The sequence below is a fragment of the Dermochelys coriacea genome, chromosome 22 (assembly GCF_009764565.3).
Source record: "Dermochelys coriacea isolate rDerCor1 chromosome 22, rDerCor1.pri.v4, whole genome shotgun sequence".
NCBI classification, from domain to species: Eukaryota; Metazoa; Chordata; order Testudines; family Dermochelyidae; genus Dermochelys; species Dermochelys coriacea.
The window spans coordinates 8790020-8812443 of record NC_050089.1 but is presented as its reverse complement, the minus strand read 5'-3'; the positions used below and the strand labels follow the sequence as shown (position 1 = coordinate 8812443).

At 45.9% G+C, this 22424-nt stretch overlaps 1 protein-coding gene across 2 annotated transcripts in view; it reads left to right on the top strand.

Moving 5' to 3' along the window:
* IGSF9B (immunoglobulin superfamily member 9B) overlaps positions 1–22424 on the top strand; it is a 96049-nt gene that overhangs the window by 53911 nt on the left and 19714 nt on the right. The window contains exons 9-15 of one of the 2 annotated variants that reach the window (XM_038380656.2): positions 2810–2950; positions 4318–4434; positions 7334–7484; positions 8986–9097; positions 19846–20021; positions 20997–21223; positions 21559–21643. In XM_038380656.2, coding sequence (XP_038236584.1) covers positions 2810–2950; positions 4318–4434; positions 7334–7484; positions 8986–9097; positions 19846–20021; positions 20997–21223; positions 21559–21643 — 1009 coding nt within the window. Of the gene's footprint in view, positions 1–2809; positions 2951–4317; positions 4435–7333; positions 7485–8985; positions 9110–19845; positions 20022–20996; positions 21224–21558; positions 21644–22424 lie in introns of both variants that reach the window. The other variant, XM_043500969.1, reaches the window with a different exon arrangement.

The window sequence follows — 22424 nt, the reverse complement described above, 5'->3', positions numbered from 1 at the left end:
TGCTGGTATTTAGCACCTCCCAGAGCCCACTTCTTTGTAGATGTCCCAACCTCCTCCCACTGTTTTATTCCCTTCTCAGTTAAACAGAAGGAGCCTCCTGCCCCAGAACAAATCTCAATGTTATGCACTGCAAAAGGCAGGCACGTGCTATTTTTAACAGAGAACCTGAAGGAAAACTCTGCCATTTGTGCTGAGTGCCAGGGCTCACAACTCTCCGACACGTACAGGGTGATGCCCACAGAGTCATTCTGCCACTTGGCCTCCTTCACCTGGAGGATGATCAGAGCCCATGTTTCCTAGAGCCTCCATCCCTAGAAGACTGGATGTAGTGTAGAGTAGGAGGGAGAAGTGCGGATGGTATCAGCCTCCCATGGCATGGGTATCTCAGATGTGATTTCCATAAGATGGCTGCTGTCAGCTGGAGGAAATTCAGAAATTCCAGTTATGAATATAAACTTTTGCCCCTTTTATTCTTCGGGGAAAGGTCTCCTTTCAATTTGTTTGGCTGAGTTATCTAGACCATATCTATCTCATACTTTGTCCTGCCATGAGTGCAGGGGACTGGACTAGATGACCTCTTGTGGTCCCTTCCAGTCCTATGATAACTTTTTCACCCTCCTTGCCCCCTTTAGCCTGGTCACTGCATGCATTTCAAGACCAGAAAAAAGGGGTGGTGGGAGGTGCTGGATCAGTAGCTCTGGAGATAGGCATCCATTGTCTGCACCACAGGAACTTCCTGTGCCAGGTGCCGATACCCACCTCCCCCATATTGCCTCAACTCTGCCCTGTTGGGTCCACGGCTAGGTTTCAGAGAGGAGTTCAGTTTCTCTGGCACATTGAGTCCTTGATCTCTCCAAGGAGAATAAAAAAGGCCTAGTTGTGCTGATGACTCTCTTCCCTAATGGGGATACAAAAGAGAATGGACTGGGACCCCCACCAATTCATCTGCTGATAGTAATGACTTCTGAACACTACTGATCTGGTAATGTATTTGAATTAGTGCCCACGGCTAAGTATTCCATACCCCATTACCACGGCCCTGTTCCAACGACTTTCCCTATAGCAATAGATTTATACCGTTCAGATAGATCCATTATAACTAGCCATCACAGCTGGTAGCCTCAAAGCGATTACAAACATTTTTAAAGCTGTATTTAAAATCCACTGTGTTCAGAAGACTTTTTTTGTTTATGAAATCACAAGGAAAGTAACCCTTGTTTGTGTGTGATTCTAAGTGTCTCTTTAGATTGTAAATTCCTAGAGGTAATGACATTGCCACTTTTTTTTTCTTTTAAAACTGTTTCAGATATCTCATGTTTGTACAACACTTGAGATGCTATGTTACTTTAGGAGATTTTTTGGGGGGTGGGATTTAGACACATTATCTTAAATATAATGGAAGGTGTGTATCAAAATCTCAGCCATAGCCTGTACACAGCAAATAGGCAAAAGCAAAATGATGGGATTAACCATTTCAGTGCCACTCGACACCAAGCACCTGGCGTAAACCTGGTTATATTCCAGAGAAATGTTAGCTTAGTAAAAAACACATCTGCTTTTGGCTGCCACACTGTTGACTAAACTGGTTTCAGCAGCTGTCATGTTAAGTTCAAACTCTGTTTCTCTCCCCACTGCTGAGGAGCTGAATCAGAATTATGTGGAGCGTTGGAAGAATTTCAGAGAAGAAGCAGCATGACTTCTCTCAAGAAGGATTAAAAGAATTTGCTCAAATGACGTCTTGAGTGGGTTTCGTGACGTGGTACAAATCTTTAAATGGCAGAAATGTTGTTTAGGGTGGTCTAGGAGGAAGGACCGGGAGTAATGGAATGAAACTGAGCAAAAGAAAACTCAAAGCTGAACATCAGGAGGAAGTAACTTCCGGAGATCAAGATTGGTTAGGGTTTGGAGTGCTCTTCCCGAAAGAAGTGCTGGCCCTTTTATTGCTTGGAACAATAGCAACTAGATTGGATAAAATCTATTCACCAGCGAATTAGTCAGCAATCCCTCATTGGTGCCTGGGATGATGGCCTTGGTGGGCCTGATACAGTACAGGTATTTTTCCATCTCTGAAGAGAGGATGTCACACTGCAAATAAAATTAAACGTCTTAATGAGACCATTTTTGCCTCTGCTTCGTGGAGGTAGGAAGCTATAGAGGTTAAGGAGCTCTGGAATGCTTTGAAGAACAGTGTGCACCGTCTGGATGTTCCATTGCTGCGTATTGGCTCCTAAAGGTGGTTTTTATGCTCGGAGCAGCCTTGCTTTGTGGCAGACTCGAAGGAATGTGTTGATGCATACTTTTTTTTTTGAAGCCCAGAAGGGAGACCATTATACTAATCTAGTCTGAATAGGCCAGAAGAAACTGTTCTAATTATCTGGTTGACATCATCTTGGGTTTTTCATAATCTAGAGAGATTCAAGGAATTGAAAGAGAAAAATTTTGGGGTTTATGGAGTTAAAACTCTTCAACCAGGGAACGGAGGTTCTAACTCCTGACCATGAAAGTCCCATTTGTCTGGCCTGCAAAGGGGATCCCATCTGTGATATGGAGCTATTGTTCGCAGCTGTGCTGTATTTGAAGGTGTTGCAAGGTGACAGCAGAAAAGGGAATAAAGGGTCTCAGACAATACACAGGATCTCCAGCCCAGAAATTACAGTGACTCGTTATTACAAATAAACATGAGACTGGATTAAGATTTGGATATCTCGCAGAAGCATTGAAGACAACATTCAGGGCATGTTTTGGGATCATGGATAAGCGATAACTACTCTTGGTCTTGTGGTAACTCCCATCTTTCTTGGCCTTCCAGTATTCTGGCTGGAACCTGCTGGAAGACGGGTCAATCCGAATAGAGGAGGTAACAGAGGAAGCTCTCGGCACTTATACCTGCGTGCCTTATAACGCCCTGGGTACGATGGGCCAGTCCCCTGCTGCCCGACTGGTACTGAAGGTAACATACCCATTTGATTCCTTGCTATCAGAAAACTTTCAATAGTTTCTTTTAATGATGGCATTATCATGCTAAAGAAGAATTCTCTGGGGCGGTGTTGGGGATTGGAGCACGTGCATGTATTTAATAAAAATCAGGATGGATAAACTTTTTTTTTTTTAAAAATCAGGAATTTTTTATATGGAAATGATTATTTTAAAAGTACATGTCACTAGTTCTTTCCATTGTACAGTCTTTAATTGCTGCAATGGATGGGTTGTACTTGTTTCTTTAGCTAGCTTTCGAATACTTAGTAGAGTTTCAGATTTTTACATAGCCTTTTTTCTACGAGGAAGTTTCATACTTCAAGTGCTCACGTGTGCTGAAAGAAGTAAGTGCGGGCCCTCAGTATTGGTCATACTGTGTGAAAAACACAAGCTCAAACGCAAAAATGATTAGCAAATAACCTGTGCTAGATTTGTGACCAACACTACCTTTCTATATATTGAACTTTTGCAAGTTAAGAAAGCTGGAGTGTTTGAAGTGGGTTATACATCTCAATCAGGGTTTATAGTTTAAAGTCAATGGGATTTGTGCTCCCAAATCACTTAGATGCTTTTGAAAATCCCATGTTTAGGTGCATAAATATGGGCGTAGGCTCCTATTTTTGAAAAAATTGGTTTGTGATTTAAAAAAAAAACCCACAAGAACTTTGCTAAGGTATTGAGTCAAAATTTACTATTGAAGCAAAAATTTTTGCCACTAAAAGATTTTATAAAAAATAAACAATTTTAGCCCTTGATGCTGCAAACACTTAAGCATGTGCTTAACTTGAAGCCCATTAGTACTTCCAATGAAGTCCACGAGACTGTTCTTGTGAGTAAAGTTCCCGCGTCGTCTTTTTTTAAACAAAGACAAGTTGAGTGTTGTAATGGTTAACATTTTATTTTGATGTTTACATGGCAATGATTTGTAAACCTGCTACATCTTTCAACATAAAGAAAAAAGTTACTTGCATAGCTGCTGAAGTGCTTGCAAATTCAGGGCCTTAATTACCAATAGTTTTGGTTCTCCCATCCTCCACATTTAGTTATGTACAAGTCAGAGATGACACCCTAATGGAGTGGTCCTCTAGAAATTTTCCCAGCATTTATAACTTGCCGTAAGCTTAAATTGCTGCAGCCCACATTTTCAATTTATTTTACAAAGCCCCAACCTGATTTTAAATCAATGAATTAAAAAAAAATCAGGTGATTTTAAATCATTCTGCCCTGATGAGAACCCACTAGTTCTTTACTTGATTTGTGAGTAGATCTTCAAGGAGCGATTGTGTGTGTACACATGCCAATTGTCTGGTGACAGTTACTTGAGTTTTCCCTCGGCTGCAGGACCCACCCTATTTCACGGTGCTACCAGGCTGGGAGTACAGACAAGAGGCAGGGAGGGAGCTGTTGATCCCTTGTGCTGCTGCAGGAGACCCCTTTCCTGTCATCGCCTGGAGAAAGGTACCCGGCCTGCCAGACAAATCTGCAGTGCCTTTGGCTTTTGATGAATATTGCAGACAGAGAAGCCACACTCTCTGTCCCGGTAAGAACAAACTGCAGGTACAGCTGCTTCGCTTCGGGCTGCACCACTGCCGTCCTGTCCCACAGGTGGGTGGGGGAAACCCAGCTCCTGAGAACCAAGTGTTTAATACCATGAAACCTTCACAGCAGCATCTGCAAAGCTCAGCACGGCCCCCGCCCCCTCTTCCTCTGGCTGCTCCACACTGGTATCATCTTCAGGAACGCCCACCGACGCTTCCCCACCCTTTTTGCTGTGGTCACCACCTGCAGGATGGAATAACCCTCCTGGGGTGCTAGATTGGGACGATGCAGCGTTGGCTGCATCAGCAGGTGAAGCATTGGCAATGGTAGAGCAGGGGTTCCCTGTGACAGTCTGCAGATGAACTTTTGAAAGTATCCCTCTCTCGGTAGAAGCTACCAGGCTTTTTTAGTGCAGTCCTGCAGCTGCTTTGGTCCCCTCTTGGAATGTATATTCTGCAGCCTGGGGCATTTGCCCACACATGGGTTCTTTGTAAAGAACTGGCCTGTTACTTTAATACCTCTGGAGGGCACATAGAATGGAATTGGAAAGAAATATTTTTATTTTTGTCTCAGTTGTGTCTCCAAGCGCCCCTGTGATGCAGCCTGCATTGGCATGATGATGACGTCCCGATATCCTGCTTTAATTCCAGGCCCTTGAACTGGCAAGTCATGGGATAGCTTTATGACAATGGCTACTATAGCCCGGTGGATTTTGGCCTGAAGGGGAGCCTTTTTCCCCCTTCTTCTATACAGTCTGGCAGCTAGGGATGGAGAATTCCGTCCTTTGGACTGGGTCTTCTGCCCAGATACACAAGCTTCTTGTTTTCCAGTAGCACCAATAGTCATTCCTCAGCGACCAACGTAGTCGCTCACTGTGGGCTTCCCAAGTCTCCGCATGCTAGCCAGTGGTGCCCTCCTCTCAAGTCTCCGTTCTCCATATAGAAAAGCAGTCAAACCAGTGGGACCTGCTTAGCCCTTTGTCCCTACTGCAGGACCTTCTTCCCGGGCCTTTCATCCTTTTACTGCTTTCTTCTTTATTTGCTGCTGTTTTGTGGCGCTCTCCAGCCCTGAATATATGATGCACGGGGCCGGGATTTCCCAAGTAGGCCATATCTAGCTTAGGGGAGAGAGCGGGAGATGAAAAGGCTCCCACCAGGACAAACAAGTAGTTACGTTGGTGCAGTCAGTGCAAGGGTATGCCAGCTCACTGTGGAAGACCATGCACAGCTGGCGTTGCCCTTGATTTTTCTGGGTTCGAGGCAGAAGATAATAAAGTAGCCCAAGTGCAAACCTCCATGGACGTGGGTAAGAAAATGAGAAATTGAAGTGATTTTCTCACTCCTCTAAAACACTTGCATCTTTCTGTCCATCTTATTTCCTTTATCCTTCATTTCTTTTAATCCTTTTCTTTATTTTTCCTGCTTTTCAACATCTTTCCTTCTGCCCCATGGTTTTTTCTGTTTCTTCTGCCTTGATTATCCCTGGGCATGTCATCCTCCAATGTTTTCAGTCAGGACTAGTTTGGACTTACCTGGGTTCCAACAGAAAACATAAAATCAAAGGCCCTCACACAGTCTACAGGCTCACGAAAGCTACGGCCACCTCAAACCTGGCTTCTGTGGTGAGGCCACTGAAGGCCTTGGATTCAGCACCGGTAGCCACTTGGGGTGGTTGATCGCAGTGCTCCCCCACAAAAAAAATAATCTAGCCATGTACAGGTGTTGAAAGATAACATTGCAGAGAAGGCCAGTAAATCCCAACAAAGCTATGCACAAGAAATCCACAGAAAAGCTATGCACACATTGTGGGGAATGAGGACTTTGTAGCGATTTAGGATTTGTACAACTTCAGTTCATGGGTGTGAATGTCACTGGCTATGGAACCCAGCATCTCAGCCATCAAAAGAGACGGTCACCTTTTTTCCCCCTTCCCCCCCCCCCCCCCATTAAAACAAAACAGAGCACCTAGGCTTTTCTTCCTGAATGGTTCCAGCCTTGGTAGCCCTGTCTGTGAAATATGTCCTTTTGAACCTTTACTGAGGAACATTATGGTGTGGATACAGTTTACTTAGAGTAAATCAGAGTATTATTTAAAGTATTCGTTTACAGGCATATTCTGTACTCAGTTATACCATTGCCACTGAGACAAATTTGACCTCTGGTCTGGAAACTTAGAACCAGGTAAAAGGTAGAGATCACATTTTTAAAATGGGGCAGGTTTGTTCTTAATGGTGCATTTGCAGGCTCCAGTGGACACTAAGTGGTTACTCATTTTAGGTTCTGAAAGTGTGAACTGGAGCAATCAAAGATCCATATCACTCACCCTAACTGACATAAAACTCTGGCTTAGTGCGTGTGATCATATCTCCTTCTAGTGGCTGGCACCAGAGACTACAATAGCCTGCTACTTGCAGTTAAAGGAGTTCTCTTTTATCTCAAGTGCTAGAGAAACTTGTGCTTTGGATGCTGAACGTCCCAGGTTGAATCTCCTCAGAGGTCCGTGGTGTCCGTATGTCTGTGTGTTTATGCTTACGTAGCCAAGTTGTAAACATGGCTCTGTTCTGCATGCGTTATGTCTAATTATCCTGCCATTTTAATTGGCATGGTTAACTGAAAATCCATAAAGGTGCTGCCATCTGCCGATCTTTGTAGCCAGCCCCAAGTGCTGGAGAGCCTGGAGCTTCTTGACCCCCGGCTGGTATTTTGTGGGTCTCGCACGTAGAGCCTTGCTAACAGTGTGACCTCATGCCGCTGCTTTGCAATGTGCTTCTGAGTTGTTGTTGTTTTTCTTCCCCTTTGCTCTCTCTTCTTTGCTCAAGGTAGGGAAGCCCAGTAGAAGCAAGCACAACACCCTTCCAGGTGGCACCCTGCAGTTCCGATCCCTCAGCAAGGACGATCATGGGGAGTGGGAGTGTGTCGCTACCAACGTGGTCGCAAGCATTACTGCCAGCACTCATCTCACAGTCATAGGTATGAGAAGGCCAAGGGCTGGTCAGCCAGAGGGAGGGGGCTTGGGAGGGCACGGCGAGAGGGGATAACTGAAGGGGAATAGGAAAGGGTGGAGGAGGGGGAAATGGAAGGGAAGGAGTGGGTGTGGTCAAGAAGGTGGGAGAGCAAAGGCTGTGCAAGGGGATAAGCAGACCAAGAGATCACTGGGAGGAAAGCACTGAGCTGGAATAAAGGAGGCTGGTGATGGAGGGGGGAAAAAGAGGAGCAGCTGAGGGGTGGGAAAAGGTGCTGAGTGGGAGGGATGAGGTTAGGGAGAGAGACCACACTAGTCTCTTCAGGTGCCCTCCACATAGAACATTAGCCCATAAATCTGTGTGTGGGGACGGAGGGTGGGGAAAAAGTCTTTGGATTCCCCTCCCAACCTTCCCTACCCTCCTTTGTATTCTGAATTAATCTGAGCTCTGCATCTCCAGCAGCTGGGTATGCAGATGCTGCAATTGAAGGTGTAATTGTAGCGTGGGTAGGCATACCGGCGCTAGCTTTCATCTAGCTACTGCAGGTAACAACGTGACTGAAGCTGCAGCAGCCCGGACTTGAGTGCGGGTTAGTAACCCAAGCGCCCACCCAGGGTCCCTGACGGGCTACCATCACACCTTAATATGTAGTGTAGACCTACCCTTTGTTTGCTCCTGGAGTCGATTACCTGGGCTTTCAGCTTGTGAATGGATTGGCTGTTGGATAATTTTGGAGGCGGGGGTGCGCTTCTCTGTGTCAGGAGAGGTTCATGTTTCCTGTCTGATTGTGTCAAGCTGTGTGTCTGAAAGGTATTACTCAGGGGCGCTTCTCATGAAAAGAAGAGCAACGTTTTCCTTTAATTTCACACTCCAGTGGTGCTGTCTTTAAATCTCTGTCCTTTTTATTATGGCCACGTCCTGAGGCAGATTGAAGGGCTCCCTTCCTCGCTGGCCAAGTGTGTCCTCCCCTGCCACAGCACAGTTAGAAGACAATTCGGTTAAATCTTGAGGGTTTCTTAATCCTGTGAACTCCCAGATACTAAAGTACGTTCCTCTGTGCTTCCTCTAATTAATGGACTTGCTTGCTGAGAAGGCTAGGTGTGCAGTAGTTCTGTGTGCCCAGCACACCTGATGTTTCCCAGTAATGCTTTTTGCTGGGAGAAGCTGGTGCTTAGAATGGGCCCCTTCTCTGAATTATCAGACCACCAGTACAGACAGAGGTGGTCGGCACCACTGACGTATCTGGATGCATTCTCCAATGGGACAGATCTTGCCTCCCGAAAGTAAAGTTTTAAGTCTTCTCTGAGTGCACAGAGGCAGAGGAATAGGTCCTTCCACTCCTAAGAAGAAGCTCCCATTCCTCTAGGCTCCTGTTGTCTTTAAACAACCATAAATTCCACGGTCCAAGGGCTTCCATTCTTCTGGGTGCTCTGGTGACTGGCCCCATGTATGTGTGTATGTATTTCTCTCTGTTTTGCCTCTTACACTGAGTTTCTCTCTACCTTCAGGCACAAGCCCTCATGCCCCATGTAGTGTGCATGTTGTGGTCTCCATGACCTCTGCCAACATCTCCTGGGAGCCTGGCTATGACGGTGGATACGAGCAGACATTCTCAGTTTGGTATGGCCCTCTGTGAGTCATTCCAGCATGCTTTGCTCTCTGCTTCGTTACCTTTCTCCTCAGCCAGAACTTGGAGCCAAGCATAGGCACTGCCATTTCTAAGCTGGGATGGGTGAGGCGGTGAGGGGAACTTCCCATGGGCAGGACGGCTGTGAAAAGCATGGGTCAGATTCCAAGCCAGTGTAAATCAGTATAGCTCCATTGACTTGAATGGGGCTACAATCACTTGCATCCTCTGTGATATTTTTTGCTCTGTTGAGCCCTGGTGCCCCAGAACAGTTGAAGTGTGGGGAACTGCGAGGGGTTCTGATGATTTTTTTGCTGAATGTTCTACTGCTGCTTCGTTGAGGGTTCGTTTTAGTGGACTGTCTCTCTCTTCCCCCTCTTTCTATCCCTGCTGCCAGTGGATCTGAGAGACAGACGTACAAGTCTACGTGTACAGTTGTCAATCCCTTGCCCTTGCATGTGTTTCTGTTGTAGAAGGCTCTAGGTCCGCCATGCTTTCACTGGTCCTTTTGTCAGCCCTGAAAACTTACTCTGCTTATGTTAGAGAGGAAATACATTTTTTTCATTAATTCCCACCTGCATGTTTATTCCCACCTATACCTAGTTAAAGATGAACTGAAAATCCTGTTTTGAATGCTTAACAGCCAAATCACTGACAGAAAATATAGAGACTTTAAAGTATACTCTCAAGAAACGTGACTACGTCAAAAGGCCACTTCTTTACTCCACAACTGCCTGTGGGTATTCAGAGTCCTAGAACAAAAGAGCGGCCATACTGGGTCAGACCAAAGGCCCATCTAGCCCAGTGTCCAGTCTTCTGACAGTGGCCAATGCCAGGTGCTTCAGAGGGAGTGAACAGAACAGGTAATCACCAAGCGATCCATCCCCTGTTGCGCATTCCCAGCTTTCTAATAATACCACTCAGGACTTGCACAGAATGTCTCCGATTTGCTGACTTCAATGAGACAAGTGAGTTTTTGTTACATTTTTAGTCCTCTTAGCCCTGCTGAGCCACCACAGCTGTAAGAAAGCAGGCTGCATCCCACTCCCACTGGCACATCCACAACATACGATCCTGCTCCCATTGATGTCAAAGGTGGAATTCTAGCTGACCTCAATGGAGCAGGATCAGACCCTACATGCTGAGATGGAAAGCACTTCTGCCTGTTGAGATGCCCTAAGGGCAAAGGCCATTTCCTGCTCCCACTGACTCTGCGAAGAATCGAAGACCTCTAAGGAAGACGACAGTTGCTTAATGGAAACAAATGATCCAGCAAAAGGGAATCCTATTTTCTACCTATTTTGTCAGTGTTCTTCGGTTTTACAGTAATGATTGGCCAAAACCGTTGACAGTTGCTAGATTTAAAAAGCTGTTTAACACCTGTCCAGAGTAAATACCCAATTCTGATAGCTTTTGAGGGTTTCTGGATCCACATGTTAAACAGTCGTGCCAAGATTCATACACCCAGCCTCCCAGCGCAACGAGGCCAACAGCACAGGGATTAGTACCAACGTTCAATCTACAGCTTCCCAGCGTGGAACGACCTGCATGATTGCACCAGGATTCGTGCACCTGTCTGCCAGAGGTGGTGTGACTCACGCGTAAGTGCCAGAGATTCGCACTCCCAACCTGTGACTGAAATGGCTCCCTTCCCCCCCCCCCCCCCACGTAGCGCTGCTCTTTAAGCCAGCCGTCCTTTTCCCCCCACGGGTAGTGGACTGTGGAAATGCTTCTGCACCTTAACCCTTGTCATGAGAATCGTGGTGGGCTGCAGCAGAGAGCAGTGTCTCATTTGGATGCTGAGCTTATTTGCATTCTGTTCCTTCAGAGTAGCAGCCGTGTTAGTCTGTATTCGCAAAAAGAAAAGGAGTACTTGTGGCACCTTAGAGACTAACAAATTTATTTGAGCATAAGCTTTCGTGAGCTACAGCTCACTTCTTTTCTTGTTCCTTCTCAGGATCTCTGTCCACTGAAATCTGAAACGTAAAGGTGATGACTACCTTCTGTGTTTCAGCCGTGGTTTTCTTCTTCCCCTTCCTTCCCCCCCCCCCCCCACACCAGTTGATTCGTTCGTTCTTTCTTTTCTTAATGTGGCCAGATGGAGTGTTCAGATAGAGTGGAGATTGGATACATACTTCCCCTGATAAATTCTGCTCTGCTTGAGACAGAGCATTGTAGCAGAGCTCGGAAAGTGGGGGCTAGGCAGTAGCATGGGGAGACAAGAGGGGATAGAAAGAGGGAGAAAATGAGAGAGAGGAGGGAGGAAAAGAGCTATGAACAAGTAAGAGAATGAACTTAGAGCGCAGAATTCACACAACTGCCTCTGATTAAAACGTCCTTGAGAAGGAATAATTAAACCTCCTTCCTTTTGAAACACATCTCACCTTGGAGGAGGATGTCAGCTGCTGCTATTTGCTGCCAGCTTCCTTTACTGATTCTTTGTCTACTTCCTGAGAAGCCAGGATCTCCCATCTACTTTGAGATACCAAACAAAATGAGACTAAAGTAAAAAAACAGTGGAAGGGGAATGGGTAGATGGGGGAATATTAGCTCAAACCTTGAGTAAGGGCTGTACAGTGGTGTTGGACGATAGGTCCAGTGTGGTGTGGGAACCACTTCTGGGTAGAGGAGGAGGAGACCACTTTGCTTGTAGAAAGTCATCCCTCTGAGTATTAGCTGCTCATGGGAAGTGTCAGCGAGGGAGACCCTGTGGGATATGGTGCCAGATGGATTGGAGAGAGAAAGCCAAAGCAGGCTTGTCTGCTGCAGAGCTACTGCTCATTATTCATGTCCACTTATCAATGTCAGCCCTCCTCTCCTTCACAGACTGGAAATCCGGGCAAAGGTTATGCATTCTTCTCCCTGCTGTATTTATATGACCCTCCTCAAAGAGACCTTTCCTGCAGGTCACGCCCTTTGGACTCTGCTCTTTCTCGCCTTTGTCCTTATTGGCAGCTGCTGTTATCCTTCTAACTTAATGTTTTTTCTCCTGCTTTGCTGAGCATCCCATGTTGACAGTGTTATTCCGTATCCCACCCTTTTGGCTGTGCTGGGAGGCTTTGATTTATAAATTTCACCCACTCTGTCAAAAATGGCACTTTCTCTTCAAACAAGAATAAAGCTCCGGGGAGCTGAAAAATTAATTCCATCCTGCCAAGTGTGCCGTGTTCAGAACTATGTTTCAGTGAGACTGTGGTCTGTTGTGCCATTTTAGGATAGTTTTATGTGGGTCTGAACAGCACCTTCTATTGGAGTGAGACCTGGCCTGGGGCTTTTGGCTTTTATAGGCTAATGCAGAAGCCAAGAATTCACATGTAGTCGTGGATGTTACAATCTACATGGGTAAGAGGAGGATGGGCCATGACTCTGAGGCTGCTCTTTTTTTTTTATAAAAAGATTTAAGCGTTGTTTACTTCTGCCTTTATTCACTGTCCAGGTGGGTCTGAGAAAGGAGAATGGCATTTATAAAAAAAAAGCACCATTTATTAATAACTTTCCTTCCGTCATATAGCCTGCATTTCATCCAAGGACCTTAAAGTGCTTGTAAATATATCAGCACCTTCAGAATGTATCTCTAGTAGGGGGATCACATGCTTGGGGGGACCAACAAGTCCCATGTGTAGCCCAGACTCCGTTTCAGCTCTTCCCCCTTCTTCTCTAGTTGTTAGTGAGTGCTGTGAATACAAGTCCAGCTCCACAGAGACATATGGAGAGAGTCCATGGGACAGCAGCTAGGTAGCTCAAGCATGCTGCTTGTGTCTGTGCAGTATCTTTAGGGAAGAGCTTTCCCCATACTTTGATGGTGATCAGTGCTGGATTTATAACCAACACCCCTCCTGTGTCATGCTGTTCCAGTTACTTAGCTGCCTTACTGAGATTGACAGCTTAGAGGCCTGGGCCAGGCATCAATAAGGAACCAGTGGGAGGGAACACTTGAAGGCAGCAGCGTTAAATACTGCAGGGAGACCTGAATCAGAAAAACACTTTTGAGGGCAGCTTCTTTCCAGACCTCATACCAACTGCTGGTGTGACAGAGGATTCTGGGAGCTGTAGTTTTTTTAAGGTAGTTTTGTTAAACCGAAAAGACTTCCTATCCACTCTTTCTCCGCAGGACTCTTTGCTTCTGGTGTATGCAGAGTTCCTCTGTGCATATGGCTTTGTTCCCTCCTTGGCCACTTCCATAGCTTCATGCTTCCTTTCTCCCTCCATTGTGGCATTATCTGTCTTCTCCCCATCCCTCATCTCCTGCTTTGTAGGCTTGCCCAGATGAATAGCTAATGGCTTTATATGTGTTGTGTATGCCATAATTCTTTAATATACATACTACTGCAATCCCTTGTAAATACTCTACTGACACTATTATAAACTGCAGCTTGTGGAGATTACTGCAGTATATATTTCTAATAGGGGATTAGAGTTCATAGCTATTGTTTGTTTTTCCATCCCATTGCAAGTCAGGGATGCCACTTTGAGGCATTTAAGTGACATTATTTGCCATGACTTCACATTGCCATGACTTGGAGATGTAATCTCACAAGGTCATGAATCTTGAGGAGTACACCTGGGAACCTTTGGTCCCCCTGTTCACACTGGGTTTGTGGAATGGATTAATAAAAAGACCTGAGGCTATCCTATCTGAAAGGTTCCCTTCCCTTCCTATTCTGGTCCTGAATTCTCTGCCAATAGTTCTGGTAGATGATTCCTTTTGTGTGATTGTGTATGTATACGTTCCACTATAGGTGTGCACCTAATGCACTCAAGCCAGAGACTTGCCATACCCATTGGTGGCGCAGGCATCCTGCTGTCTTCATGTGCCAAGTGATGGCATAAAAGGGGCTTGGGCACTGCCTCCCTCCGTTCCTTCTCACCACCCCGGCAAGATTTGGAGCACCCTGTTGTTCTCTGAGCTTCAGTTAGCCAGCCATAAAGCAAAAAAAAAATTTGTGTGTGTAGTTGTAGCTTACTGTTAGTTTTAGTGTAGTTAGAATTTAGTGGGTTTAATACGCTGAAATCCCCAGGTTTTGAACCATTTGTCACATTCAGGGCTGTGATTTCTATTAATGACAGACAAAAGCCTTGCTGAAACTGCTTAGGTGAGGGGCATGTGGAGACAAGTGTCCTATTTGTATCTCTTTCCCAATGAGAATAAAAAAGCAGAGGGATTTCTGCCTCAAAGTACATCTTCTTGAGAAGGTGACGGGTCACCATTCAGCACCCAACCCCAAGGCAATGGAGTGTTCATCCACGAGGAGGGCCATTCCAGCTGCCCCAGTTTCTAAGCCCAAGACAGGTGAGAAACATCATTCATCTTTGTCTCCAGGGGACTCCTCAAAGTGCTCAAAACCCTTCTCGGTCTCTGAGATGGAAAAATGTTAAGTCTCATTCTTCCCCTCACAAAAAGGCTCTGAAAAGTCCTCCAAGGCCAAGTCAAGAGCTGGTTGGAAGCATCGACACTCAGTTACCATCAGAGGTGACACCATTATCTCCAGCACCAGAGGAGCTGTTGAGACTGGTGCCTTCACCCCTACCCACGAGACAGCTGTCTCAGACATTACCAGCTTTAGCAGCCGAGCACTTAGTTCTGCTATTGGTGCCTTCGCTGCCGCAGGCATTCTTCACAGTAAAAGACCTTTGGTGTGTCCCTCTCCTGGGCTCTCCTTTGTTGCATCATCCAGTCCCAATCTCAGTGGCCTCTACTTCAGCGGCACTACTGGCACCATTGTCTACAGTTGCCATGGTACTGCCAATTTCGTCCACTTCATTGGTGTATGTACTGCATCAGCTCTGCAGAAACTGTCAGTGTTCACTCGTTTATCTGCATTCTGACCACCTCGTCCACCAGCACTGTCAGATACGTCATCAACATCAGTTCTTCTAGGATAACGCCAGGTGCCCAGACTTGCTCCAACACCTCCTGGGACTGCTGTTCCTTTTACTGAGGAGAGGTACATCTCCCCTTCTTTAGACTTTGAACATGATAGACAGTCACCTGGACCCATATCTCTGTCAGGATGGTTCAGGTCTCCAGATTGTCAGTGTTCTAAAGATTTCCCAAACTCTAGAGCAAGATCTTTATTATAAGGCTGCTCCAGTTTGGTGTTCCTCCATTGTGGGCTGTTAAAAGACTGGATTGTCCACCCTGGCTTTCTTGGGCCCCTTGGCCTGCTCCTAAAATATCTAGACACCTTGTTGGCTACTCAATCCAGAAGAATGTCACCTTCTCCTGTTCCTATAATGCCTAGGGTTGACACTTCTCTAAGCCTACAACTTCTCTTTTATGGAACCCACAGAAGAAGAGGAGACTGGGAAGGAGTTTTTAGCTGTCCCCTATCTATATCTCTTCCTCTTCTCCAGATGAGGCCATCACACCAAAGTCAGTATCACCTTCTCCTGAGGACTTTAAAGTTTTTCAAGATCTAGTTAGGAGAGTGGCTGTGTCTTTGGGAACAGAAGCAGAGCTTGTGCAAGACGAACCTCACACGCTATTAGATGTTTTGCAAACTCCCACTCCTGAAAGGGTTAACCTTTCCAATAATGAAGCTTTACTGGAACCTACGAAGACCCTTTGGCAGATACCTCTCTGTCCCATCCCCTGAGAAATGGGCAGACAGATACGCCTAGGTTCCTCAGCAAGAATTTGATTATTTCTTTACCCATTCCATTCTAGACTCATTAGTGCTCACAGTGGTTAATGAGCATTCCAGGCAGCCTCACACTAAGGCTACCTTGAAGATTATAAAAGGTTGGATCTGTGTGGTAGAAAGGCATATACCATTGTGAACCTTCAGGTAAGGGTCTCAAATTATCTGGCATTGTTGTCCAAATATACTTTTAGTAACTGGCCAGCAATTTCCAAATTCATGGACAAACTGCCTGAGGAATACAGGGATCTGTTCTTGGCCATTTGTTTTTGAAGGGCATGTCGCTGCTCATACTTCCCTCTAAGCACCAATCGACGTGTCGGATACTGCCTTAAGCTGATGGCTGCAGCAGGCTTCTAGCATTCTAAGAGAGAGGCAAAATAAACAGAAGTTCTACCATTTGAAGGTGCTTAACTGTTCTCTCAGAAGGCCGGTGACGTAACATTTATGTTAAGACACTCTTGTGTGAGCCTTAGTTTGTTGTGTGCCTACACCTCAGTTACAAAAGAGGAAGCCGGTAAAGCCCCAAACAAAGTACAGGCCCTAACAGCAGCAGAGACCTGTAGAAGGAGGCCTAAGACTTCTAGGCATCGCCCACCAACATCATCTGTAACAGGCCCTTCTCACCAGATTTAAGTGACTTTGAAACTGACGTTTTGATACACCTGTCTAGGACAATGTACCAACTGTGTGTCATCTCATGCATTCAGACCCCCATTTGGGAGGACCCATCTCTCGTGTGTTTTTGTTTTTTGTTTTTACAGTGAAGAGACCAAGATCACATTGGACAAGTGGGTGCTCGGCCTTGTAAAGTAGGGATGTTACCCAATTTACCACCCTCCCCTTCCCCCAACTCATCCTCTGTGCTCTTGTTCAAACTTATGAGATTGTTTTTAGACTGAGAAGTACATTGATTAACACTGGAAACAATACAGGAAGCTCCTTATCACTGAGGGAAAGGTTTCTATTCTTGCTACTTCCTAATTCCCTAGAAAGAGAGGCAGTCTTTGGCCATTTTGGACTTAAGAAAGCCAAACAGATGTATCAAGAAAACTAAGTTCTTCCCAAAGCTTCATTCTTCCAAAACTAAAGAAAAGCTCCATTTCTTGCCTATTGTGGCATTTTACCTGGACCACACATTCTTTCGGCTCCTCTCGCAGACTATTTGTAGTCTACGCTGAGATGATGAAAGAGCAATCGGTTACAGCCCAGCGTATTTCACGCTGGATTTCACACTGTATGAAGCGTTGCTATGATCTGGCAAAAGTCTCCTCTCAAATTTGAGGATAACAGCCCACTCCACTAGGGCTCATTCCACTTTGTCAGCCTTCTTGAGCTACACCCCTATAGAGGGCATTTGTAAAGCTGGAATGTGGTCATCTGTGTGTGCCTTCTCCAGGCACTCAGCTATTACTCAGGCTTCTCTGGATGGCGCCAGATTCGACAAGTCGATGTTGCAGGTTCTCTTCAAGTAGTCTGACAGGTTTCAGAGTAGCAACTGTGTTAGTCTGTATTCGCAAAAAGAAAAGGAGGACTTGTGGCACCTTAGAGACTAACGCATTTATTTGAGCATAAGCTTTTGCATCCGATGAAGTGAGCTGTAGCTCACAAAAGCTTATGCTCAAATAAATTTGTTAGTCTCTTTAAGGTGCCACAAGTTCTCCTTTTCTTTTTTCAAGTAGTCTGAAGTTCTTCTACCTGTGTAGGAATTGATGGTGAGTCTCCTACTGGGAAATGTATATGTACATAATCACTCAAAGGACAAAAAACTGTTACTTACCCAGTAACTATTGCTCTTCGAAAGGTGTTGCGCACATATACTCCACAACCCTCCCATATTCCCTGCTACTTTTGTTTTTCAGCTTACTGGTAGTATGAAGAAACCGAAAGGGAGGCAGAAACCGCACCCCTTTTATGCCCTTGGCTTGGTGCAAGGGGTGAACGGGGTGCATCTGCCACCTATGGCTACGGCTGGCAAAAGCCTCTGAGTCAAATGCATTGGTTGTACATACACCTACACTGGAACGTATATGTGGACAGTACATCTAAAGGAACAATAGTTGCTGTACAAGTAAGTTCTCCTTTTTTCTGGATGGTACCATCCACTAGCAGAAGCTTTCCTTTGTGGAGACATGCTAGGATGCCTGCTACCAGTTAGCTGTGAGGAAAGAGGAGATGGAGGAGTAGTGGTTGGAAGAGGCAGGTGCAGGCTGAGAAACAAGAGGCACCTATCTTCCCAGACTGAATGAATGAGCTTTGTCATTCTTGCCATCTCCCTAGATGCATTAAAATCACCCCTTTTTCTTCGTTCTTCTTGCTGGATTCCTGGATCCTATATTGTGTGGGTATGGCAGTCGGGTGTTCACAGTTTGAAAAGCCAAGTGTTTGGAGTCAGAGGAAGTCTCTGTGAGGACTGTAACTGCAATCTCTGCCTTCTGAGTGGCCAGGGTAGCCACCATCAGAAGGCAAAAAAGGAGATCAAGGGAAAGAAATATGGAACATAGAGACCTTTGCCCAAATCCTTTGCTGATGCAACTCCATTTACTTCAGAGAATTTGTCCTCTATGTTCTTAAAGTGCAGCTATTCTTATTAAATGACGTGGCACTGAAAGTGTGCTGTTCTGTCTGAAAAATGACTCTTAATTGTATCCAGGAGTTCCTTATTTGTCTCAAACACGTTTACTCAGCTTCCAAGTGAAAAGATGTAGGGTTTTGTTTTTATTTTTGCAGGGGAGAGTGAAGGGTTCCCACTAACTACCATTGCTAGCCCTGTAATCCTGGGATCAGATCTCAACTTGACTGATTTTTTTCCCCCCACCCCAATCTGACATGTGCTTAATCACGAGTTATGAAGATTATCGAGGACTGTTTCTGTCCTCGTAATGCCTGCGTAAACCCATTAGGATGGATTATAATTTGTGCTAAGGCTCCTTTACGCTGCTCAGAAATGTAAATAAAATTCACTCTCCCTTTTAAACCCTTTTACATTGCCCCGGGCCTTGGTTTAAGTGAGAATCTGGCCAATTGTCTTTAAAATTCTGCTCTTCTTCGCCCCAGCATAAATCCAGAGTCACACCATTGGTTTCATTGGAGTGACTTCTAGTTTGCTCATATGTACTGGTTATTGGGATCTGAGTTACCCAGGAAAGAATTTTCTGTAGTATCTGGCTGGTGAATCTTGCCCATATGCTCAGGGTTTAGCTGATTGCCGTATTTGGGGTCGGGAAGGAATTTTCCTCCAGGGCAGATTGGAAAGGCCCTGGAGGTTTTTCGCCTTCCTCTGTAGCATGAGGCATGGTTGACTTGAGGGAGGCTTCTCTGCTCCTTGAAGTCTTTAAACCATGATTTAAGGACTTCAATAGTTCAGACATAGGTGAGGTTTTTCATAGGAGTGGGTGGGTGAGATTCTGTGACCTACACTGTGCAGGAGGTCGGACTAGATGATCAGAATGGTCCCTTCTGACCTTTAGTATCTATGAATCTATCTATGAATCTATTACAATTTGGTTCCATGTCTCCAGTGGGGTTGCACTGGGAGGGCGGGGGGGGAATTGCTCTGTATTGGGAACTTAGTTAATTTTGCTGATGAAGTGTGAGGCAGAATAGACTCCGCCTCTCTGCCATAGCTTCGGCAGTGACAATAGGAATAAAAAGTAACAATGACCTTTTGTCATGATCAGTAATCAGGATCTGCCTTTGAATACCCACTAAGAGCAGGGAGAGAAGTTTGTGGCCGTCTTCAGACTTAAAGGGCTTTTTGTTAAGGGCCTGGTGTAATGAGGGAGGGCTGGCAGGAGTGTTCCTGTAAATCAAGGTGCGTTTCTGAGTGGGTGTACCGTGGGACTGAGTAGAGAGCCCTTTGGCCCAGCAAACATCTTTAGTCTCGGTCTCTTTCCTCTGACCCAGTTTCAAGGCAACTCACTTATGTAGGTGGCAGAATTTCAGCACTTTGTCCTCGCATATTGCTGGTATATGAAACCCAGTCGTTCAGGGTAGTTCCATTATTGCTTAAGGGATTGGCTCTCTGTCTGTCCTCTCATTCATTCATGCTTTCTCTCAAAAGCACCTCCACTTGAGTTGTTTGTCTCCTCTCTTGCCAGGACGAAGAGAGCACAGTTTGGACCCCATGACTGGCTGTCTCTTCCGGTACCAATTGGTCCTAGTTGGCTGCTGGTGGACACCCTGGAACCAGAGACCGCCTACCAGTTCAGTGTCTTGGCTCAAAACAAACTGGGTACGAGCGCCTTCAGTGAGGTGGTCACTGTGAACACGCTCGGTGAGTTGGGACATCGTGGAGATAGTAAAAGAATTCAGAGAGTCCCTGGATATGAAGAGAATAGAGATGAGTGGTGAGATGAGGCAGAGTACTTTGGTCACATTCAGTAGGCCCGCTCTCGTGTTAATGACATTGCCCATGCAAGTACCAATATGCCCCATGGCTTAGTCATCAAGCACCACAGGATTCACCAGATTGCAGAGAGAAATGTTGAAATCTTGTCTTGTCTTGAGTGGAGACTTGTTGGCTCAGGAGTTCCATACCCCAATACCATTCACCTCCAGGTCTCTCTTTCACAGGCAGCCCAGGTTGGTAGTAACCAAAACTCATTAGCCCTAACCGGTTGTAACGTACACCCTATCTCAGTCCAGGTCACCGCACCGAACCATTCCTGCTGGTTCTCTTGTGGGTGGTCTCAGAAAGATCCAGGAATGAGTGGACTTTCTGAGACCGTATCCCTCTTTCTTCTTCACCTCCTTGTATCTGTGGCTGTTCCTTTTTCTCATAAAGACTTCTTGGCATCTTTCAGAGAAGAGACCCTGTTGATGCTACCTGTGTGGCTGCATGTCTTAAACCTACAGTTTCAGAGCAGTGGGAACTGCCATAGTGGATCAGACCAGAGTCCCTCTAGTCCGTTATCCAATCTCAGATAGCAGCCAATGGCCAATGCTTCTGAGAAAGTAATACGCTGCCTTTAGTGCTCCTCCATTGTATAGTCCTTTCCTGTGAATCTTGCAGCTGGTTGGTGTATGCCTTGAGACCTGTGGAGTCGCAGCTCTTGAGGCTTAAATCCTAACCAGCACAGCTGCAGGTGGTGGTGGATCTGCAGAGGAAGGATGACAGAAGAGAAGGGAGCATGTGCACGTTGAAAGGAAGTGGAGAAAGTAGCCAGTTGTAGAGCATACTGCTCTTTTTTTCTTGACTCCGCTAAAAGCGTGTTCTGCCTCATCCCCTCCCTGTCATGTGTGTCTTCAGCATTCCCTGTAACAACTCCAGAACCCCTGGTGCTGGTTACCCCACCGAGGTGCCTAACAGCCAATCGGACGCAGCAAGGAGTCCTGTTGTCGTGGCTTCCTCCAGCCAATCACAGCTTTCCAATTGACCATTACATCATGGAGTTCCGCGTAGGGGAGAGGTGGGAGATCTTGGACGATGCTATCTTGGGGAGTGACAGTGACTTTTTTGCCAAGGATTTGTCTCAGGTAAGAGGTGGTCTGAGTGCCCTTTGGTTTTTATAATGGATTGGCCCTTTGCCTGGGTTACTGATTGTGCCCCATCTGTATTGTAGCACTGGGAGAGCATTCGGGGAATACTTTCAGGATGTCGGTTGCTTATTTCCACAGTAGGGGCTAATTTGGTGTCCCGAAGTGTAGACCCCGTGAAGAACAAATTCCCTTATCCCAGGGGAAAAAGGGCAGTCCCTCTAGAACAATGTTGAGGATTCCCATTATCTAGTCTGGAGAAGGCATTCTGGTGTGCTAAATTCTTGAAGGAAGCTTCTGACTAGTGGCTCATGTTGTTGTGTTTGGTGCTGTAGGACACCTGGTATGAGTTCCGAGTTCTGGCTGTCATGCAGGACCTCATCAGTGAGCCTAGTAACATTGCAGGTGTCTCCAGTACAGGTAAGTGTCCTTCCAGCCCAAACAATTTAAGCACAGAGTCCATCATGGAAAGACAGTATTGCAGTGTGGTGAGATGCAGGGTCTGATCCTGCCAGATACTTTGGGAATTGAGAGCCCTCTGACTTCACTAGAAATTGAGTATTCTGCAACTCCCATGATTACGTCCACAAAGAACTGCTGGGCTATGCAGAATGGCACAGCTTGGAATCAGAAAGAACAAATCGGCGCAACACAGTAGCACAATAGGCCAATAGCAAAACATGGTGTTCTATACTGTAACAGAGTACAATATGGAACCAAATAAAGGAGCATAGCCCAAACCAGGGAGTCGCAGTGCATCACAGTTCTGCCACGTGCACTGAGAACAGTGCCCCAACCCAGGGAATACGCAGCATTGACATGAAAATGAAAGCTGCATGAAGGGCAGTGCGATACTGCACCATGGAATAAAAACACAAACATGGTAGCTCCACAAAAGGGACTGTAACACACAGCAGCACAAGAAAGCACAGTGCAGCCCTGCATACACCATAGCGCACAGGAATATTTCACGGTCTGCAGGAGAACCCACCATATCAAAAATAGCAAGTTGTGATGGAAGGCAATATAATCCAGGGAAGGAGAGCTGGAAATAAGAACTATGGGAACCTAAATTATACCAGCTCACAATTTGAGACCAGTGATGTCTCAATTATGCTGTGTACAGGACAGATCCAGTCCGGCACTGCCCTCAAGTGGTGTTATGCAGAAGCACTTTGCTGGATGCAAGTTGCACACTTGA